General features: G+C 42.0%; 1 protein-coding gene across 1 annotated transcript in view; it reads left to right on the forward strand.

Moving 5' to 3' along the window:
- The window catches only part of LOC124266361 (probable G-protein coupled receptor CG31760), a 259,647-nt gene that overhangs the window by 219,778 nt on the left and 22,107 nt on the right, over nucleotides 1-17,762 (forward strand). The window contains exon 9 of the mRNA XM_046701172.1: nucleotides 4,226-4,371. Within this exon, the coding sequence (XP_046557128.1) occupies nucleotides 4,226-4,371 (146 nt within the window). The remainder of the gene's footprint in view (nucleotides 1-4,225; nucleotides 4,372-17,762) is intronic.

Below are 17,762 nucleotides of genomic sequence, written 5' to 3' on the forward strand. Positions count from 1 at the left end.
CAGTGGGCTAGCACTATAAAACCAGCTTAAGTCTGGGCTAGTACAAGCAGCCGCACATACACATACACACGCATGCACGTCGTCATATGAGCGAAATATTCTCAAGCACGACGTTAAACCCAATTTCTCCTCACCTCACCTTTAGAACTGCTCTCAAGAACTATCTCTTCTTCCACCTGAACTCTGTTCTTCTCTAATAGAAGCGACAAAACCCTTTCCTACATGCATGAGAAATCTCTGCTAAAACTAGTGTCGATTGTACAATTGTGAGTATACACTTGTTTCAGCAGTATTACAGGTGAACGATGTTGTTAGTATACAAATCGAGTCTGGACCAGACAATCCAGTGATTGTCACCATACGATACGATGACATAACAGGTGTTTATGAATCGCTATGAAATAGTGATGATACCAGATGTTCGCGAAAAGGTGAGCGTATCCTGTCCCACAGATGCACCCGTCATAAACATATGCTAAGTCTAGTCATTTGTTCACCTGAAATAATTCGGGAACGTATGGTATAAGTCAAAATAGGGACTTGCATCGGACTTCATTTTTGTCACTGATGCATCAAATTTGGAAATCTAATGGACCTTTAGAAATAATTTCAAGAATTATATCTTCCATCAAGCTTTCGAATGAACTTTTCTTCCTGGCTGCGCTTTGGGGCATGATACACGGAAAAGCGCAAAACTAATTGAATATTATTATCATTTGCTCAAGACAGTGAGATAGCTTGCTAGGAAACAATGATCGCAGGTTAGTATCCTGATCATGTTTCTCTATGTGGCAGCGCCATAATCGTGCTCGAGGTTGGTAAATCTGTAACAAAGCCTTTTTCATCAATGGGATCCAAACACTCCGGCTTCGATGACAGAAGTGCCTGGAAGTTGGTTGGGATTTTGTTGCAGAAACTTCCAACCAGTTTTAAATAGGTTCGACCCGTGACGATCCGGGTTAGAATTGATTTTCAGTAACCCATGCTTGTGTGTCAGAGGCGACTAACGGGATAGGGCGGTCAGGTTCGATGACTTGGTTGACACATGTCATCGGCTCCCATAGACCGTAGACCGATGCTCATGCAAAACTGGATTGTCTGGTCCAGACTCGATTATTTACAGACCGCCGCCACAAAGCTGGAATATTGCGGCGTAGTGCGGCGTAAAACTAAACTCACTCACTCACTCAATATAAATAGGTTCAGGGTCACTATCAAACTGAAATTCAGGAGCCTATGATTTGAGGATTGGGTGGTCAGGCTCGCAAACGTGGTTGATGAATGTGATCGTATCCCATGTTAATGATAACGATCACTGGATTGTCTGGTCTGGACTCGATTACATGTATTTCCATATGGTCATATGGCTGGAAATTTGCCGAGTGCGGCGTTATACAACAAACAAACGGAAAACTCTAGGATCAGAACTTGTCAACCACCCGACGGAACTGGTGCGATAAACGCCTTACGATGAACAAACACTGTAATCAATGCGTGTTGCCATGAAACCGTTACAACACAAAGCGAAGTCGAAAGAAAACGTTAAAAGAAAAACAACCCTGACAATGAATTGGTTTAAACCAGATACATTTTTACAGCCCTATGACTCCGATTCCCACATCAATGCATGATCTTCAAACAAATGCCAAAAGGGCGATAATTGCACGGCATGCGCCACCTGGGCCCAAGAAGCGCTGACGATAAAACTGAAATGAAATCTCCCGAATCCAAACCTACATGCACCCTCTTCCTTACAGAGATCAAGTCGTGTAGTTTCATAAACGTAACATGCCCGTCTGGGATAAACATCGATAAGCATGTTTTCTTTTCATTATTGCTGGCGACTGCGGGCTGACAATTGTTAAACGTGAACAATAACAAACTTTCCTATTTTGCGTAAACCAGTCGTAAAAATTCTTTTCCCAATTCCGTTTTCCAATTTCATGGCGAGAAAACACGCGTTTTTGCAATCTGAGTGAATTTTCGTTACTGACTCGTTGCGACATGCAGAAAAATAACAATAATTGCTTGCAGCTTGCGTTTCAGAGGGAGGACAGTAAAACTACATTGGGAAATGATCCAACCTGTTCTGTAACGATTATTCTTAAGTAAATCGACCCCTTTAACCTTAAAACGTTTTCCAAGAGCTTTTTCAACAATGATAACTATCTCGCATATTTAATTTCCATCTCATTCGTCTATTTCAAGAGCGATGCCAAGTGCTCTTAAAACAGAGCAACGGCGACCTTCATGAAATAGATGTAATTATTATAATAGCTTTGGTGATTTCGGTTGGAGTTGTTCCCATCGTACTAAACACACATAGTGTCCTGGGTCTCTTGTTTCGGAGTAATATGGACACGTTGAAGGGTCTCCAGTGGTGATTGATGCTGCAGAAGATGAAATGGGGTCAGCACTCGAGCAGGGCAAATGCTTGACCCCCGATTGGTCAGCATCCACGCGAACATGTATAAATTGGAATTCATGCATACGCATTACTGCAGTAATAGTTCTTTTATTCATAGATATAGCTTTATTCCGTTTGTTTCACCTTCATGTTGAAAGCCATTAAGCGGAGGCAATTAAGCTCGTAGTCGTAGCCCTTTTCTTCATTATTTCTAGTGGTCCGAGTCCTTGTTGGACCAGTTGTGTCCCTTTATTGAATAAAAGGTTTTGCATTTGTTTACCGTCATTGTTGCGTTCTATACGTATCCCATTCCGGAAACCTTCCGAGGTGTGGTAGGGTCGGAATAGCCACTCACAAACTCCTTAAGTTTTTAGAGAGCGGTGATAGTTGAACGACAGAAACAGAAACGTCCCAAAATAACCTCCGCAGATTTCCATACTCGTTCTCAAGCGTTTTACCAACGTGTGTCACTTTCGGTCTTTCCCCCACATGAACCTGTCTTAACGTGATGTACCATCATATATTTTAGTAAGATCGATGTAATGTTTGATCCGTCACAAATTAGAGCCCTGAGTACATTACCGATCTTACCCGTGAGGAGATCGTAACGCTCATAAATTCGACATAGACTTACGATAGTCGTAACGCTAAGATCCCTTTGTGGAACAGGGTGCTTGGCTCCGTTTGAGAAAATGATGGGCGGTTAAAGCATGGGAGCTGCGATCGCCTTAGCCACTGGGCCCCGTTCCTCAAAGCGATCGTAACCCTAAGATGATCGTAACTCCCATACTTTAACATAGACTTACGACAGTCGTAGCGCTACGATCGCTTTGAGGAACAGGGCCCAGGGTGCCGTTGAACACCGCAACCTTAGCGGCAGTCGTAAGTCGATGTTAATTAATGGGCGCTACGATCGCTTTGCACAATGGCACCCAGGTCGCTTTGTGAGCCAGGGTGCCGTTGTACGAAACATCCTTAGCGCTAAGACTACCTTATAAGTATATGTTAAGGTAAAAGAGTTACGGTCACCTTAGCGCTACGATCGTTTTGTACAATGGCACCCGGGTCGCTTTGTGAGCCAGGGTGCCGTTGTACAAAACACCCTTAGCGCTAAGACTACCTTATAAGTCTATGTTAAGGTATAAGAGTTACGGTCACCTTAGCGCTACGATCGTTTTGAACAATGGCACCCAGGTCGCTTTGTGAGCCAGGGTGCCGTTGAACAAAACACCCTTAGCGCTAAGACTACCTTATAAGTCTATGTTAAGGTATAAGAGTTACGATCACCTTAGCACTAGGATCGCTTTGTACAACGGTACCCGCTTGGACAATGCACAAAGCGCTACAATGATCGTAACTCCCACAGTCCAATAGAGACTTAAGATAACGTGGCGCTAAGCTCTGTGCAAATGGCACAGGTCCGCAAAGCTAGTGGTTGACAGTGTGATTACATTTAGCAGCGTGTCCAGCGTACGTACGTACGTATGTACGCTACTAGTACGAATTCGAACTCATAGAGATAAGTGCACATGTAGTTACTGTACGTAAAGCGTCATTAGACTTGTTCCAGATATTTCATGGTTCTGTTTCAAGTGGGGAGGGCTACAGATTCGTGATTCATTCCACAAATCGATCTCAGCAGTACGGCTATCGTAATTCCGTGTTAAAGTATTGGAGTTACGACTGGTAACGCTACGATCGCTTTGTGGACTTCGGAATTACTTATGGACTTCTCGCACGTCAAACTGATTTGCCGTGATGAAATTGAAAAGTTGTTCAAACCAGCGTTAAACCTAACTAACTCACTCTCTGTTTCAGGATATCAGTTGTATTCCGAGTGAGGTCAGCGGCGCGCATCAAGATCTCCGACGGTGATCTCATCAAGCGCCTCATTGTCATTGTGCTGGTGTTCGCTGCTTACCTAACAGCCAGGACTGTGGCGGGCATGCCTAGAGTGGTGCAAGGTGAGTAATGTCGGAACAGGAGTGGAACTGTCTGATACATGTTACATCGGGAGGTGTTCGATACAATGAAAAGCGTGGTTTAAACATTGGGATGTGTTCGATACAATCAAACGCGTGGTTTATACATTGGGATGTGTTCGATAGAATGAAAAGCGTGGTTTATACATTGGGATGTGTTCGATGCAATGAAAAGCGTGGTTTATACACCGGGATGTGTTCGATGCAATGAGAAGCGTAGTTTATACATTGGGATGGGATACAATGAGAAGTGTTGTTTATACATTGGGATGTGTGTTCGTGGTTTATACCTTGGGATACAATGAGAAGCGTTGTTTATACATTGGGATGTGTTCAATGCAAAAGCAATGATACAATGAAGCGTGGTTTATACATTGGGATGTGTTCAATGAAAAACGTTGCAATGAGAAGCGTGGTTTATACATCATTGGGAGGATGTGTTCATTGGGATGCAATGAGAAGCGTGGTTTATACATTGGGATGTGTTCGATGCAATGAGAAGCGTGGTTTATACATTGGGATGTGTTCAAAGCAATGAGAAGCGTGGTTTATACATTGGGATGTGTTCAATGCAATGAGAAGCGTGGTTTATACATTGGGATGTGTTCAATGCAATGAGAAGCGTGGTTTATACATGGGATGTGTTCAATGCAATGAGAAGCGTGGTTTATACATTGGGATGTGTTCGATAGAATGACAGCGTGGGATTGGGTGTGTTCGATACAATGAGATGCATGGTTTATATTCTGAAAAATGTTTAACTCAATGAGAAGCGATGTTTATACACTGAGACGTGTTTGATACAACGTGAAGCATGTTCTATAGATTGAAAAGCGTGTTCTATGCATTGAGAAGCGTGTTCTAGGCATTGAGACATGTTTAATACAATGAGAAGCGTGGTTTATACATTGGGATGCGTGATCCATACAATGTGAAAAGTTGTTATGCACTGAGACGCGTGTTCTATACAATGTAAAGCGTGGTTATGCATTGAGACACGTGTTCTATACAATGTGAAGCGAGGTTATACATTCAGACGCGTGTTCTATACAATGTGAAGGGTGGTTATACATTGAGACACGTGTTCAATACAATGTGAAGGGTGGTTATACATTGAGACACGTGTTCAATACAATGTGAAGCGTGCATATATACATTGACACATGTGTTCTATACAATGTGAAGCGTGGTTATACATTGAGACACGTGTTCAATACAATGTGAAGCGTGCATATATACATTGAGATGCGTGTTCTATACAATGTGAAGCGTACATATATTCATTGAGACGCGTGTTCTATTCAATGTGAAGCTAGGTTGTACATCAATGCGCGTGTTCTATACAATGTGAAGCTGGGTTGTACATCAAGACGCGTGTTCTATACAATGTGAAGCGTGCATATATACATTGAGACGCGTGTACTATACAATGTGAAGCTGGGTTGTACATTAAGACGCGTGTTTTATACAATGTGAAGAGTGCATATTATATACATTGAGACGCGTGTTCAATACAATGTGAAACGTGGTTATACAATGAGACGCGTGTTCAATACAATGTGAAGCGTGCAAATATACATTGAGACGCGTGTTCTATACAATGTGAAGCGTGCATATATACATTGAGACGCGTGTTCTATACAATGTGAAGCGTGCAAATATACATTGAGACGCGTGTTCTATTCAATGTGAAGCGTGGTTATACATTGAGACGCGTGTTCTATACAATGTGAAGCGTGCAAATATACATTGAGACGCGTGTTCTATTCAATGTGAAACGTGGTTATACATTGAGACGCGTGATCTATACAATGTGAAGCGTGCAAATATACATTGAGACGCGTGTTCTATACAATGTGAAGCGTGCATATATACATTGAGATGCGTGTTCTGTACAATGTGCAGCGTGGTTATACATTGAAACAGCTCAAAACAATGAGATACGAGGATGATTTGACGCGTTGTCAAGCCGACATGCAGTTTCATACTTCTTTCCAGCCCTTGACATCCCCGCAACACCTGCACTGTCACTGACATGGAATCGGCCATCTTGAATATTTTCTTTCAACCCAAAACATAGTTCTCTTCGTTTACGTGTTTAATCAGTAATTCCAAGATTGGAAACAGGAAAGCACTCGTATTCTCAGGTTCCCTTTTATATTCTCGCTATAATGATTACATGCAGTTGACATGGAATGGAATTGTAAACAAAACAAGGATGGAGGAGTTCAACTGCAGGAATGGCTGGCTGTAGAGATCGCAGCACGCTGAAGAACTGGGAGCAGACGAAGCACGATCTCGAAAGACCTGGATTCAACTGAGGTGTCCATTGTCCAGGGTCCGACCAATGGACCGGCATTCGCTGTGCTGAGTTGGGCCGGCAGGGCTCGCCAGAAACATATGGCAGTTTCTTCTCTGCCAATGTATGTAGGGTTTTTTATCAGAATACTCGTGGTTTCACCAATCTGATAGTCGTCTGAGACAGATTGTTCTCGCACTTAAAGATGGTAAGTGGTAATATAACTGGAATCCTGTGCAATGTCTGTTAAACCAAATCTCTCTGTCTTTCGCTATCTTTCTCTCTCTCCGGTGGTGTTTTTCCTACAAGAATGAATATTTCCTGAATGACGACGATGAAACCCTCTAATGGCACCACTTGCTCATTAACACCAAATACTCGGAAGGATGCTCAGAAAACCTCTGACGAAATAATGACGTATCTGGGAAAAGATTATTGATCTTTATTGTTTATATTTTTCTATTATCTGAAGCATTAGGCTTGGCGTGTTTATGCAACTATACCCAAATTCCTCCGGAAAAACGGTAACTAGCATTATTGCTACAAATCGTTTCTTATTTTCATCTCAAATGACGACTGCATACAAACTGATTGCCTATGGCATTCCTTACGTTATAATTGCCAAATACACGAAGTGTCAAGCCAGCTACACGATGTACAAGCGCAATGCGGTCGATAGACGTATATCTTCCGTGTGCCATGTAAGTAGCGAGAAGTATGGCAATCTTGATTCAGACTGGATCGTGCTTCAAACATGAAACGTAGAAGAAACGTCTGTTTTTGTATTCGTTTCGTTACACGCAAGATTTAATTTGGAGTATAAGATGACTTATCACTTTAAAGGCACTGTATCACACCACACTTCAATTCTCTAAAAATAAATAGTGCATTTCTCTCAATAATACTAACTATCAGCCCTCGGAAGTTACCATAGAATTTTCCCCAAAAATTACGTATTCAGATTACAATGTTAAATTCAAAAGTTCGAATGAATTAAAGCAACATTGCATTAAATAGACTCTCGCGCCCTCTACCGGCCGAACATTATTTCAAGCTAACCCCATAGAGTTATGTCCCTTGGAGCGCTCTCTACGAATATCCTGCGCGCAACTTGTGATTGAAACCAGTTCGGTAAACACCGACAACACCGCGTGCGACCGTTTTCGATTACTGAGCAATTGTTTACATTCCATATATGGCAAGTGTTCTCTTTTTGGAAGCTGTCCGCCTCCAGAAAACGTTGCTTCGAATTATATATTTACTCGAATTATGGTTCTTGATTTATAATGATCAGCGCCTTAGTGAGTGAGTGAGTAAATATGACATTGTCTTTTTTCTACGCTTTGAGCAATATTGCAGGTTGGCACCAGAAATGAGCTTCACACTTTTACCCCCTTGTAATAAATCCCCGGACTTGGTCATGAGGCTTTAAACACAAGGCTACCCCCAACCCTGATCAGCACTATAACAGGTCTCGCGGGTTTCTAATACATGTTTCACTGCAAGCTTTGTCCACATCAATACTGACAGGCCGTAATATAACGTGAATACTGTGAAAACAGGCGTCTAACCGAGCCTACTCACGGCGTGGTATGATGTCTTGCGCATGGAATGTGACAGAAATGTGCAAATAAGCAAACTTTAAGATAATTAGACTAAAATAGGGTCAGTTTTTTACCAAATTAGACCAAAGGTTTTCGTAATATCTAAAATAATGCACTCGGATCAATTAATCGATAAACGCATGCCCCTTTTCGCCGTTTCAGATTATTAAACCCCGGTTAAACACTTTTCATTATTCTTCAACTGGAACATTACTATAATAATTTCCCGTAAAAGGGCGAGATATTGCGGCGCTGCAGGATCCCTCGTGCGTAATATTCCGCCCTCTAGGTCATTAGAGCTCTTAAAACTAAAATGTGTTAATTTTGAATTTCATGATGCTTGACATCCAAAAGCTCAGATATCGATCGTTTATAGAAAAGATTTCGATGGTAGCAGTTGCAGAGAGGATTTGGTGTGAGTGAGTGAGTGAGTTTAGTTTTACGCCGCACTCAGCAATATTCCAGCTATATGGCGGCGGTCTGTAAATACTCAACAGCATGAGCATCGATCTACGCAATTGGGAACCGATGACATGTGTCAACCAAGTCAGCGAGCCTGACCACCCGATCGCGTTAGTTGCGCCTTACGACAAGCATAGGTTACTGAAGATCAATTCTAACCCTGATCTTCACGGGTAAGATAGGTTTTGGAAAGGTTGGGAGGGTTGGCATTTAGAAATTGTGCATTGTGTACATAAAATGTGGGGCAAAGATGTATCATCAACGTGCGATGCCGATCGATGCAGCTGAGGTATTACATACGACGACAACGTCGATGATGATGATAATGATAAAGATGATGGTGATGATGATGATGATGATGATGGTGATGATGATGATGATGATGATGATGACGACGACGACGACGACGATGATGATGATGATGATGATGATGATGATGATGACGATGACGATGGCGATGATGCGCCACGATCCACCCATTATTTCCATTTATATATGGATCAACTTTCACTGGATTTCCTTTCTCAGCTTCCTTGGGGAGAATGCACTTTTGACTGCTCGTTCATATTTGTCAGACATGTAACTCGAAGGCTTTCTTGGACAACAAACATTAAAACCTAGCCTGAATAACACACGGCTTGATTAGATTCATAGCCAGGAAGTGCGGAAGCAAAACCAGCAGACATTACAGTATTTGAAAACGTCACGTAAACGTTCTATACTCATGTGTCAGTAATTGAATTTCTATAATTTGAGATCCAGAGACGCTCCTCCTTGCATCTTTTTAAACTCAAATAATCACCTTGTAAGGCTTCCTGGTGCGATATGATAAGATGGACACGAAAGATTGGGTATTTTATATCAATATTTTAAATACGTTTTAATATTGATATGACATATTAGATTTTTCATGAAATTAGAACTTGCACAATTTTTACACTTGTAATATTGGAAAATTATTACGTGGGTTTAGGGTGTTATTACATGCAGTTTTGATCACGTTGGCCGTCCAGGCAGGCGACGGAATTATGGCGTTGCCACTGGAAACTGTTGATCTTAAATTTTCTTTATAACTGTCTCTCTCACTCGCACTATATAGACATTCTGCAAGCTGAATGAACAGAATAAAACTACAATAAACTTCAGTTATAACGATCATAGGGCGGTGGGGTAGCCTAGCGGTTAAAGCGTTCGTTCGTCACGCCGAAGACCCGGGTTCGATTTCCAACATGGGTACAATATGTGAAGCCCATTTCTGGTGTCCCCCGCCATGATATTGCTGGAATATTGCTAAAAGCGGCGTACAGCTAAACTCACTCGTAAAAGCGATCATATGCCAGTTAATTTTAGTTCGTTGTTATTGTAGTTCGACTAAAATATTCAGTAAGTGGCCGGGTAAAAGACACAGTTCGTTATAAGCCTGTACGTTATAAACGAAGTATATATGTAGCTCAAAACAGCTGGCAACCTGGCCCCTCAAATATCCTAGCAATGACAGATTAACTATAGGTATATAAAGAATTCGTAGTTCTTTAACTTGTTTGGATTTGTGTATGTTATGAATACATGTATGTACGGACACTATCCGATGCATCAGTAAAAATTGTAAATACTGAAGAGCAAAAGAAACTCTACCTATCACTTAAAGTGATCATATATACTCATGCCAATAATGGTTGTCACCCCCCTCCCCACCCCAACCCCACACACACCTCACACCCCCACTGCACACCCCCTCTCCAATTAAAAAAATTGAAGGGGGTGACATCCATTATTGGCATGAGTATATATACTTACGCGCAGTGTATACAGACCATTGAAGTATTAGCTATGAAAGTTAGCCATCTTCCCGAGGCAAGGGAGTTAGCTGACTGAAAAACATTTATTGTCAGTCATCTCCCTTGCTCAGGGAATATGAAAATTAGTCACATGCATTATATAGGTCCATGTTTTATTGCCAGTGGTACGTATAAGTCATTCCAATATGCTGTGTAGAGTCGCAGTCCCTATTACTAACAGGATCCGCTGTTAAACGAATCACCCAAATATGGTCCTTAATCAATCGGGGCGGTGGGGTAGCCTAGTGGTTAATTCGTTCGCTTGTCACGCCGAAAACCCGGATGCAATTCCCCACATGGGTACAATGTGTGAAGCCCATTCCTGGTGTCCTTCGCCGTGATATTGCTGAAATATTGCTAAAAGGGGTGTAAAACTCAAGTCAATCAGTCATCCGTTGCCTTCGTGAGACCACTTGGGTCTATCATAGCACATCAATGTATAAGTCAGATTGTACTCTTACAGACTTTTCAATATATTAACAGTATCTGGGCTATCATAGCACATCAATGTGTAAGTCAGATTGTACTCTTACGGACTTTTCAATCCATTAACAGTATCTGGGCCATCAGGAATTATGCCCTCTGTGATTTCTTTTTATCAAGGAAGATCTAAACGAGTACTTCTTTTCAATGAGATCTTCGATTTTACTTCTTCACTGTATCAAAAGGTGACAGTTGTAATTCACAAGATTAAATCTTATACTCAGTGCGAAAAAAAACACTCAGCGCGACACTGGCTGAGATGGCTGGCAACCCTATGACGGCTCGACTTATCGTATCCAGTCATTTGATTGGTCGCGTCTTGACATGGCCGTGACCTTGGGTCCGAGAACGAGGCCGCCAATCACGTGAGTGATTCGAACGACGAGCTACGTACGCCCCGACTTCGTGAGGTCACGAAGCTGTCGCTTTCAAACTCTAGTATTTAAAAAAGATTAGAAGCCCACCCTGGTTTAACCCGCTAATTGAAAAGTGTCTTTTTTTTCAATCTCGTGGTGACCTAATCCCGGTTTTTATACAGAATTAAGCTTCATGTGACCTCACGTAGCATTGATTGGCGGGTCCTTGATTTCCTTAGGGTGTTGGCTGATTAACTTAGTTGATTTTTTTTCTTTTAATTTCACGGCACATATACATCGAAGTGAAACATTTTGTCTACTTGGGGAATTTAACTTTTGTTACTAAAGTGAAAACATGTTTTTAAATTCGTAGATAAATTCGTATTTCACTGAGAGAAGAAAAAAATATTCTTGATTTCATTGTAGGGCCTTGCCAGTTCAGGTTAGTGGTATATTTGATCTTAAAGGCCTATCTTCAATTCCGAATCCAATAACCAGAACTTTGATTGGATAAACTTGCTGGTCGGTGTTTGATTTGGTGACAAATGGGAACGCTGAATAAGTCTTTCTGTGGATGAAAGCGACGGGGCGTTACAACAAATACTTCACAGACATTACTTGGTTTGTTTTGTGTCCATACTTCATTGATACATTCTGTAGCCTGTATCCATTCAACTCCCGATACTGTCTACTATAACACGGCTTGCCACTTTGATCATGGGGAGCGCCTGAATTGCTAAAGGTTTCAGAGGCTGTATATTGTTCAGGAATGTTGTATATTGTTCAGGAATGTTGTATATTGTTCAGGAATGTAGTATATTGTACTAAAACGTAGACTAATAATAAGTCCGAACAAGGATTCAAACCCACGATTACAGTTTCCTGAAACGAGTAAGGGGCGCAACTCTTCACAGCGGCGTCCAAGATGACTTCCAGTGCAGAATGATTGTGGTTAATATGCTGGGGGAAAAACATCAATTCAGCTTTTCTTGGGGATGTTTTCTTTGGACAGATTTTATGTTATGGTGGCGTATATTTGTTTGAAATTGCTTCCCGGACACATATTTTATCTACTATACATGTTGTACGTCGAGTGATGTGATGCAATGTGACAGCCAGTGTGTCTTTAATATATCTTTAAGCGTGAGATCTTGAATACCAAAACTATCAGTTATAAGGTCGCCAGACCATTTCTTTGATCGGGTGTGGTGGGGTAGCATTGTGCTTAATTCAATGAATGAAGCCCATTTCTGCTGTTCCCCGCCGTGTTATTCTTGGAATATTGCGAATGGCGGCGAAAAACAATTTTCACTTACTCATTTCATTGATCGGGGGGACAGTGGCGGATTATCGAAGAATATAACTACGTTTCACGAACACAGCACGAGGCGACATCTGAAAATATGTAAAGTGTGCGCTCTGTTGTTGAAAGAACGTGCTGTGTGATTCTTGTAGTCGTGTTTTTCATTTTATCTTCAAAGAAAAGTTTTACTGCGAATGAAATTAAAAACATAACAAAACATTGGTTTGAACTGTTTTTAAAAACACTAGAGGGTTTGACATGACGTTGAAACTTGCTAAATATAATGACATGCACTAGTCACGTGTGCACTAGTCAGGGCTAAAACCAGTTTATAGTGCTAGCCTCATGAGATACCACGAAGCATGAATGCTTTCTCCGACACAGCATACATGTACACAGTATATCAGCTATTGAGTGAGCGAGTGAGTGAGTGTATTTTTACGCAGCTTTTAGCAATATTCCAAAAATATCAGGGAGGGGGACAGCATGTCACTTCGCCCATATCAGCTATTTAACGTACATAGCAACAAATGTTAGTTTGGCGGTGGTTTATTGTTAACCTCGCGACGCTTAACATGGTTACCCCATTCAGACGTCATGTTGTCTCTGAGTCAGACTACCGTTGTTGTATCACTCGGTGCCGAGCGCCAGGCACGGCAACAAAAAGTACCACGTTTTATCATCATTTGGTTTGACGAGGTCAACGGAACGAACCGCCGACCTTTCATCTGTTCCGGGCACCAGACCACCGAGAAGATCTGGAAGAACATAAACGAACTGAGAAATATTTAATAATTCCATAATCATATCGCCAATATTTGTTACAGCAACTAGTGATTATGACCATTACTTTGTTTAATGACCTGTTCAGTGTTGCCAAATTCGTATTCATTTTAGATGTAAATGCGTTTCTCTCGTGTCACCGAGTGTGAATACTCAGTTCCCGACGTCAATTTTACGTTATCGAAATAACGCCAGAGTTCAAGGTCAACTATCAGCATCGGCTATTCATTTGTTATTCTCGTGTCACCGAGTGTGGATCAGAGAATACTCAGTTCACGACGTCAATTTTACGTTATCGAAATAACGCCACAGTTCAAGGTCAACTACCGACATCGGGTATTCATTTGTCACAGAACGTTAATACTCATCGGCACTGGAATCTCAATTACCAAGAGATAATGGTCTGACGTTATGTCAGTGGAACTAACATTACTGGATTTGTTCGATTATGGTTGCTCAGCTGGTGAGTTGAGTGGCCTGGTTTTAGTAATACTGTGTATGAATAACGCATACCTTTATTGGCGGTGATTATTTCGGGACGGTTGGCTGTCGATCTTTTTTCTCAGTGACATAGCCACTGCTGATGAAACCAATTCATAACGCGCTCCATCTTCTTTGATCCTGTGACGTGGATGACATCAAGTCATATGTTTTCGTAGAGCAATCATTGAAGCCCACTAAGCAATCAAGTTGACGCCAATATGTAGCATTTGGGGGATTTGCGTCTTAAAGTGGAATTACTTTGAAGTTTTGAGTGATCACAGTTTTACGTCCTCTCATTTTGGGAGGATTGTGTGTGCGGATCATCAGTCCATTACAGAAAGTTGTCTTTTTTGTATGCGAGGTGTGTTTTGACTGCTCGGTTTGAATACCTACTGCTGTCAATGAGAGGACGCAATTTTTAAGCAGTATCACAATATGACAAATACTACACAATATACCCAAGGGGGCGGTGGGGTAGTCTGATGGTTAAAGCATCCGCTCGTCACGCTGAAGACCCGGGTTCGATTCCCTACATGGGCACAATGTGTGAAGCCCATTTCTGGTGTCCCGTGCCTTGGTATTGCTGGAATATTGCTTAAAGCGGCGTAAAATCATACTCACTCACTCAATGTACCCAAGCTTTGACTAACAAACGCTGAGGCAGTGGCCTTTTAAATTGGCTCAATTATTGACAGACTTCTGAATGTTGTTCCACCGGTTATAGTCATACCAAAGAGTTCGATTCCTCACATGGTTTCATTGTATTCGTCCTGTTCCTGGTGTACCAAGCTGTGTTGGAATTGCTAAAATCGACAATAGGCACAAGTTTCGGACGAACTTTTGAACTTCTTCCTGAAACATCAAAACACACGCTCATTAACTTGTCACAAATCAGCCTTCGATTCAGCGCCAAACAAACTTACCTCAGCTAAAAGCTAACTAAGTAAAGCCTTCATCATCGTATTAGCGAGGTTCGGCAAGGACAAATGTGTCTGATGAGTCGGATATGAACGGCAGGACGCTGATGAGGTCCTTTCTACACCGGGTTAGGAAAACACAAGACTACATTTCTAAGACGAAGCATCATCAGATTCCTGACGGAAAGGAGGCTCACCAATACAAGTCATTTGGACGACTAGACTTACCCACTTCCTCGCGTGATTCCCATTTTCCTATTATTACCATGTAAAACACATACTTCACAAAGCTTTTAACATTATCGCAATGACTCCGCTGAGAATCTTAGCTTATCTGTCGCAACAAGCTTCTGGATGCAGAGGATGAATAGGTATTTAGACCGCAGCTCGGCGTGTTATGTCAAAGAAACCAGAGATAATAGCAGTTTACACAATTACGAAAGGAAATTTGGTTAGGTCGTTGGAGATGGTATGGGAGTGTGAGACAGTGTAATACCTACTCGTGATATACTGGACGAGTAGCGTTACAGCGCAGTCGGGGGATTTATGTGTGTACGAAGGCGGAGATAGGTAGTCAGCGGTCTTCGGCAGTTTCCGTGAGATGCGTCGGAGACTATAGATGGTAGACTGGTTTGAAGTGAGTGAGTGAGTGAATATGGTTTTACGTCGCTTTTAGCAATATTCCAGCAATATCACGGCGGGGCACACTAGAAATGGGCTTCACACACTGGAACCATGTGGGGAATCGAACCCAGGTCTTAGACGTGACGAGCGAACGTACCACACCGGCCGAACTGGTTTGGAAACGAGGGGGTGGGGGTGGGGGTGTTGTGTTCAGAGCTTTTGGAATATCTGAAACTTCAAAGCGGAGATACTTCGTGAACTGAATCTGACATAAGCCTGTAATGATCCATGTAGTAGCCCTTAAATGGGTTGGACGTTTTCTACCTTGGTAAAACCTTTAGGCACAGATATGGTGCAGACAAACCTACATACGTAATGGAGGAATTGGGCTTCGAACCCGGAATCGTATCCCAGGGAGGCGAACTGCAGTACCTTGAACGACTGCGCCACCTACATGCATGTGATTGAGTGAGTTGGATTTAAGGACAGTCTAGTAGTGTTATCCCTGTGTGTCTGCTTAATGAGGGACTGAAGCCTGGAGTAATGCAAGTCTAAGACCCATACTGGTGAAACTCACGAAAATGGATTTGGTGCTTATAGTATAATATATTATATGAAAGAAATGGTTAACCTGCATGAACTGAACGCAGGATGAAGTCCATAAAACACCCACACACCCACCCCCCAACGCCCTACCACCACCCCATCCCCAAACACAACCCCCCATCACCACTACACATACACACACCCTCCTCCTCTCCCCTCCATACTCTCATACAGATGTTGGTCGACAATGTCTAGTTCAACTCAGTACAAACAGATATGTCGTTTGTATCACTCCGTTTGACCGTCCAATCCCTCGAGCATCATGGAAACACTTCAACAGCTGGAACCTTGACTACAGACAATATGCTGTCGAGGCGAGGGATACTAGACTTTACAAGACTGGACAATTCCCGACCACAGACAGGAAACATGGCTTCACGCGACATACTAGTTTGCGAGTAACGTTTCCAAATGTTCCTGTTCGTGGACAATTTGGCAAACTGGTTTGTACAGTCTGACAAACCTCTGGCAAGGAAGAGAATCGGGGTTTTTTCGCGCCAATATGTTGGCCAACATTTTAGGGTTTCTTATGTCGATTTTTGTCTGTAATTAGTTGTCGACCACACGGTACTTACACGTCTGTATCAGATACAGCTTTGGCTTGATAGGGTTGTTACTTAGCTTTGCTATAAAATGACCTTTGCATATGAGAGACGTGAAGAAAAATTGAACTTTTCATATATACTCATGCCAATAATGGTTGTCACCCCCTTCAATTTTTTATTGGAGAGGGGTGTGGGGTTGGGGGGGGGGGTGACAACCATTATTGGCATTAGTATATATGTAGATGGAAAACGTCTGTAGACTTTTCACAATTCTTGAAACAGTGCGAACCACTGTTTAACTATGAGTTATCTGACTTAAAGGAGCGAATGTCCTAGTCGTCTATCATCTATATCTTCAGGACTCGCATTTAGGAAACCTACACTCACTCACTCACTCACTCACGCACTCTCTCATCTCAATCCCTCTCCCACCCCACCCACTACACCACTCGCTTCCTCAAACACCACCCGTTCACCTCATTCAACCAACACATTCACCCATTCTCTCACTCACTCACTCACTCATGATCACTCATTGTATTGGAACCACCTTAAGAGAAATGACGACTGGTATCACTGACCGCTATGATTGATAGTATATTATTAATATGCGATGTACAATTGCAATGCATTTGGACAGTTGTCGTTTACCGTTATGAGCGATTGCTCGCAAACACAAAATCGAAGAAATGATTGACAGATTGAGATATGTATTTCAGTCATTGAATACGATGTTATCATTGACACTTGTTATTGATGTTTTTGTGAATTCAGTTTATTGTTGCTCCTTTAGATCCATTCCCTGGTTTTGTTCTCATGATGCGAATCACTGGATTGTCTGGTCCAGACTCGATTACTTACAGACCACCGCCATATAGCTGGAAAATTGCTGCGTGCAGCAAACAACGAAGAAACAAATCAATCATTCCCTGGTTATTTTAATACATCTGACTTGACGGGTGTTTTATAATTTTGCTAAAATATAGTTTCAAGTGACTTGTAATTTATATTTAGTCGTATGATGTCCCAGGTGTGTCACGTGACCTAATTAACAGTAGGCGAGATTTAGC

The sequence above is a fragment of the Haliotis rubra genome, unplaced genomic scaffold (genome assembly GCF_003918875.1).
Source record: "Haliotis rubra isolate DU_JTF1 unplaced genomic scaffold, ASM391887v1 Scf125, whole genome shotgun sequence".
NCBI lineage: Eukaryota > Metazoa > Mollusca > Gastropoda > Lepetellida > Haliotidae > Haliotis > Haliotis rubra.